Source organism: Eptesicus fuscus, chromosome 22, assembly GCF_027574615.1.
Source record: "Eptesicus fuscus isolate TK198812 chromosome 22, DD_ASM_mEF_20220401, whole genome shotgun sequence".
Classification (NCBI taxonomy): Eukaryota; Metazoa; Chordata; class Mammalia; order Chiroptera; family Vespertilionidae; genus Eptesicus; species Eptesicus fuscus.
Genome location: NC_072494.1, coordinates 37,412,432 through 37,417,928, shown reverse-complemented (window position 1 = coordinate 37,417,928; position 5,497 = coordinate 37,412,432). Strand labels below are relative to the sequence as shown.

At 57.8% G+C, this 5,497-nt stretch overlaps 1 protein-coding gene across 1 annotated transcript; it reads left to right on the top strand.

Annotated features, from left to right (window-relative positions):
• Positions 1-1,396: 1,396 nt before the first annotated feature.
• On the top strand, positions 1,397-5,236 carry BTG2 (BTG anti-proliferation factor 2). The gene is made up of 2 exons (XM_008154234.3): positions 1,397-1,631; positions 2,877-5,236. Exons 1-2 carry the CDS (start codon positions 1,478-1,480, stop codon positions 3,209-3,211), a joined length of 489 nt encoding a protein of 162 aa, XP_008152456.1. The 5' UTR covers positions 1,397-1,477; the 3' UTR covers positions 3,212-5,236.
• Positions 5,237-5,497: the final 261 nt, after the last annotated feature.

Sequence of the window (5,497 nt, the reverse complement as noted above, 5' to 3'; positions counted from 1 at the left end):
CTGCAATCCTCTAGTTATGAAGAAGCAACACGTCTAGGGACTGGGTCTGAGGAGCAAGGTACGAGGAAAAGCCAAAAATAGATTGTGTTTTGTGGGTGGAGTAACTGGATAAATGATGGTATCTCGGACACAATGGAGATCAGGAAGAGCTGGTTCTGGAGAAGAGAAGTGGGCTGAGGCTGACCTGAGCTGGTGGCCGGACATCCAGGGGGAGGGACCGCCCGGGTAGGAGGAGGAGCAGCGTGAAGGGGCACCAGGTTGGACTGTGCAGATGTGAAAGTCAGTTGTAAAAACAATAAACATCAACACGGGCCGCATCAATAAGATCTCTCTGAGGAAAGAAAATGAGAGGAAAGGGACGAGGGGTGGACACCGTGCAAGGTGAGGGGACAGGGGCAGGAAGATATCCAGGGCAGACATGGCCAGCCGCGGACCTTGGCAGAGAAGCCCGCATACCTATCAAGGAAAAGGAAGGGGGACTTCCCCCAGGAAAGGTGGTCAGCAGGGCCCAGAGTTCAAGGACAAGAATTTACAGAGACCACTGGGTTTGCCTCATTTAACATATATGCATGCCGGCCCCTGGGATGCTGGTAAGAAGTCACCGCCGACGTCCAGGAGAGCCAGGCCCTGCGCACGGTCCTGTGTGTGGAAGAGGGAGATCCTGAGGCTGGATTCTGTCCCCTGAGGAGCCCTGTTTACAAAAGCTTCTGTCCACAACGAGGAAGGACCAGGGGTGGGGAAGGGGGAGAGGAGAAAGGGGGAGTGGATGGCAAAATGCATACCGTTGAGAGCAGACTCCTTATTAAAAAATGTTGGCATTTAAAGGAAAACCAGAACTAGAAAAATAACTCGAGGGGACAGAAAAGCCTTGCCAGCTTCCCCCACACCACCCACCCACCCACCCACCCACAGGCGAGCCTGGCTATTTCCAGGCTGGAGAAAAGGCCGCTGTAAATGGTGACAGTCTGGGTGAGTGATTCTGTCAGTGAGTGGTTGGGAAATGTGGGCGTCCGAAAGGGGGATCCACTGGGAGAGATGGTATCAGCGAGGGCTTCCTGGAGGAGGTGGCTCTAGCCTGTCAGGAAGGGCGGAGAGGAAAGGTCGGGGAATCCCCGGCCGGGCGCATGCTGGGCTCCGCTCCCTGGGGCGCTCTCCTCCGGCCCCTCCAGGTCTCCCAGTTCTCCTCCCGCCGCCCCGGCCTTGGCGCGGGGCTCGGGTTCCCAGCACTGACGTCAGCGGGCAGTGACCTCAGCGCGGAGGGGGCGGTGGGGGCGGGGCGGGCGGCTCCGGCCCCGCCCCCATCCGCTGGCGGCGGCCAATGGGCGAGGCCGTGGCTGCCCCGCCTCTCCGCAGGGTATGAAAGGCGCCTCCGGGTGCCGTCGGGCAGAGCCCCCGCCGCGGACGAGCGAGCACCCCAGGAGCTACGGGACCCCCGAACCCTCTCTCAGCCCCCCGCCGCCGCACGGGAGCCGCGCACATGAGCCATAACAGCTGGGCCGGGAAGAGGACACACATGCTCCCCGAGATCGCCGCCGCCGTGGGCTTCCTCTCCGGGCTCCTGCGGACGCGGGGCTGCGTGAGCGAGCAGCGGCTGAAGGTGTTCAGCGGGGCGCTCCAGGAGGCGCTCACAGGTGAGCGCGCCGGGGTCCGGGCCGCCACCCCGCCACCGGGCTCAGCCTCCCCGCCTGGCGTCCTTCCTCCTCCTCGGCCAGGGGAGCCGCTCGGGACTCGGCTTCCCTCCAGCCCGGGGCGGTCCACAGGCTCCCGTTCCCCGGGCCACGTCTCCCTTCCCGGCCCTGCGCGCAGGTCTCGGTCCCTGGTGGTTCTTGGGGACGGAGCGGGCGCAGATTCTTAGTCCTGGAGTGCGAGTCTGACCCCGGCTCTTGCCCGAAAAGAGGGGTGCCTGCTGGTCCGAGTGCGGGCCGATCTCCCTCCCTGGACTCCGAGACGCCCCGGACTCTGCGGGGACCCATCCGGCCTCCGGGGAGGGAGCCCTTCGGGAGAGGACCCTTTGGGGAGGGAGCCCTTCGGGAGAGGACCCTTTGGGGAGGGAGCCCTTCGGGAGAGGACCCTTTGGGAGAGGACCCTTTGGGGAGGGAGCCCTTCGGGAGAGGACCCTTTGGGGAGGGAGCCCTTCGGGAGAGGACCCTTTGGGGAGGGAGCCCTTCGGGAGAGGACCCTTTGGGGAGGGAGCCCTTCGGGAGAGGAGGCGCACTTGAGCCTTCTCAGCTGCCCGAGTCCCAGCGCCCTGCTTCCGGCTGTGCGCGCCTGGCTCTGGGCGGGTTGTTGACTCGCTCCAAGTTGGAATCGGGCTCCTTTTGTGTTTCTCCAGTCCCCGGAGCCCCCTGCCACCTACCAGGGGGCCGACCGAGCCTTGTAGAAAGCAACTGCGCTCCCCGGGAGTGTGTGATGGGGGCGGGTGCTGCGCGATATGGGGAGGTGGACGAGAGATAAGCAGCTGCTGGCCGGCCGGGGGAGACCTGTCTCCCAGCTGTTCAGGCCCCTGGCCAGCGGCGTCCGGCCGGCCCTGACTGTGCCCACGCAGGTCCCGCCTGCTGGGGAACATCATGTTTCAGTGAAGCAACCCTATGGGACTCCCGAGCCAGCCCGTGGCCGAGGGTCTCTGACTTTTGAAGGAGGTAGAGGGAACCTCTGGGGCCCAGCGTGGGAGTGGGAGGCGCAGTAGTTTGCTGAGGATCCAACCACGACGCTTGTCTTCCTGGGTTTGAAACTGGACGTCATGGCAAAGCACCTTGCTGACTTAAAACCGCTGAGTGGCTTCCCCTCCTTTACCCCTTCCTCCCCCCCTTGCAGGCGTGGCACCCCTGGCCCAGCGGCTCTAACCAAGGGGTCTCCCCTTTGTCCTGTCTCCACAGAGCACTACAAACACCACTGGTTCCCCGAGAAGCCTTCCAAGGGCTCCGGCTACCGCTGCATCCGCATCAACCACAAGATGGACCCCATCATCAGCAAGGTGGCCAGCCAGATCGGACTCAGCCAGCCCCAGCTGCACCGGCTGCTGCCCCGAGAGCTCACCCTGTGGGTGGATCCCTACGAGGTGTCCTACCGGATCGGGGAGGACGGCTCCATCTGCGTCCTGTATGAGGAGGCCCCGCTGGTCGCCTCCTACGGGCTCCTCACCTGCAAGAACCAAATGATGCTGGGCAGGCGCAGCCCCCCCAAGAACTACGTGATGGCCGTCTCCAGTTAGCTCCCCTGCCCCCGCTCCGCACTCCACTGTACTCAGCCTGCGGGGACCACAGGCCACAGCATACCTCAACCTGGGGAACTGCATTTTAAATGAAGAGCTATTTATATATATTATTTTTTTAAGAAAAGGGGAGAAAAAAAAAAACCGTAAAGATTTTTTTAAAGAAAAAAAATCCTTAAAGGGTGCTGCTTGGAAGCGGCCTCCCCAGGTGCCTTTGGAGAGAACTGTGGTGGCTTCAGTCTGGGGGGCCAGTGTCTGCCTGTGGGAGGGGGAGCCGCTAGGGGTGGGCCTGACCAAGGTGGGGAGGTGGGAGAAGCTGGGCCAGCACCTCAAGATGTGAGAGGGAACAAGCGTGGTTAGCAGCTGTGAATGAGATGGGACCTCGCCCTCTCCCCACCCGGACACCCGCATCCCTGACCTCAGGGCCCTTCAAGCCTGGACGTAACTCATGTTGCCTAATCTTCACTTTTATTTTTCTGATGAGATCCTGGGCAGAGAGTGATTCCTTTTGTCCCACACCGCTTTCCTTAAAATCATCGCTCGTTTCTAATTCTATCCTCAGGGGCCTGTAGGTATTGCTTCCCAGCCAGGAATCGAAAGCTTTTTGTGGGAGTCACGGGAGTGGGGCAGGGTTGGAGGTGTCGGGGGCTGGGGTGGCAGGGTACTCTGCACAAAACCTTCGCTTTGCAATGTGCTGCTCCGTGCGTAAGTGCTGAATAACTCGGGGGTGATTTGCAATGGACTTTTAAGACCCAAAGAGTGTCCGCTGGGTATTTACAAAACCCTTCTTTCTGGATCCACGTGAAAGTGCTAATGCTGCTGCCATTATCCCTTTGAGAGGTGGCTCAAAAGCTACAGGGAACTCCAAGTCCTTTATGACTGCCTTCTTTTTAAAAGCACAACACTCCTCTCTCACTCTCCCCGCTCCCCTCCCCTCTGGTTGGGCCATGGAGCGATCCTGTTTTCTCAGTCACTGTGCAATATGGCCTCCCAGTCCCAGGAGGATGTGGAGAACGGGCCCTCAGACCCTCCTGGCGCTCTAGCGGGGTAGGGGAGCCTCACTCCCTCTGTCCTCCGAACTGGCTGGCTGCTCAGCCTGGCAGGTGTCCTTGGCTGACCCCGGGAAGCCCAAGTTCTGGAGGATTACTGGGTATTCTTGTAGGGCTGACACTAAACACCAAACATTGGGCATTGCTTTTTCTCCCTGGTGCTCAGAGCGCCGCTGGGAGAGGTTGCTGTCTCTCTCAGTGCAATCCAAATTTGTCTGTAGACGTGTGCAATATTTACTGTTTTGGGTTGGAGAAAAATGGAAAACTACCTTTGGTTTCTCAGTGACATTAGTGAGGGGTTCTCGGAAGGCCTTGAGTTTCTCAAACCTGAATCACCTTAAAAAGGACATAGCTGGGCCATCTGGTCAACCTGGCTACCCTCCTGCTATTGACCCTTAGTAAGGAACCTTCTGCCCCAACCCCCAAAGTCCCCTCCCCACTGCACCCCCCTCTCCTGGGTTTCTTAACTACTCAATTCTGACTCAGAGGTGCTATTTACCAAACACTCTCCCAACCCATTCCTGCCTATCCTGCCTCCTCCTTTGCAACTCTCCAGATCCAAGCTGTTTTTCCCAGACCCTGTTTCCAGTCTTAATTGCTTTAAAGGGGACTCGGGGCCCCACAGACCCAGGAGCGTATATCCTGGCCTGTGGGGTGAAACGAAGCTGTGAATCCCTGAAGATTGCGTTGTTGCAAACAGGTCCTGCCTTTTCAGAAGCAGCCTCATGGTCTCATGCTCAATCTTTTCTCTCTTCTTTTTGACGTTCACTTTAAAAACTAAATGCCCAGAGCTGGACTGTTGAGCAGGCCTGTCTCTCCTATTAGGTAAAAATAAATAGTAGTGCATTTGTAAGCTATTCTGAAAGAAAAGACAAAGGTTACTAATTGTATAATAGTGTTTTTATATGGAAGAATGTACAGCTTTATGGACAAATGTACACTGTTTTGTTACTTTAATAAAACTGTAGCAGATGAAGTTGTGTGGCGTAGAGAAGGTAAAATTCCCACATCGTTCATTTGGGTCTTTCAGATCCACATCCTCTGTGTCTTCAGTTGCACTCAGAAAACCTATAGCATGTGGCCGGATAAAAGGAAAATCTTAAGTTGTGTGGTGAGGGCATTTCCAAGCATCTCCTCTTCTCCAGGAAGTAGCTCCATATTGACTTCCTCTGATGCATATTCTGCGAAAATGCTAGATGTGAGAGGATTCATCTGATGTATCCTTGCTAGGCCTCAG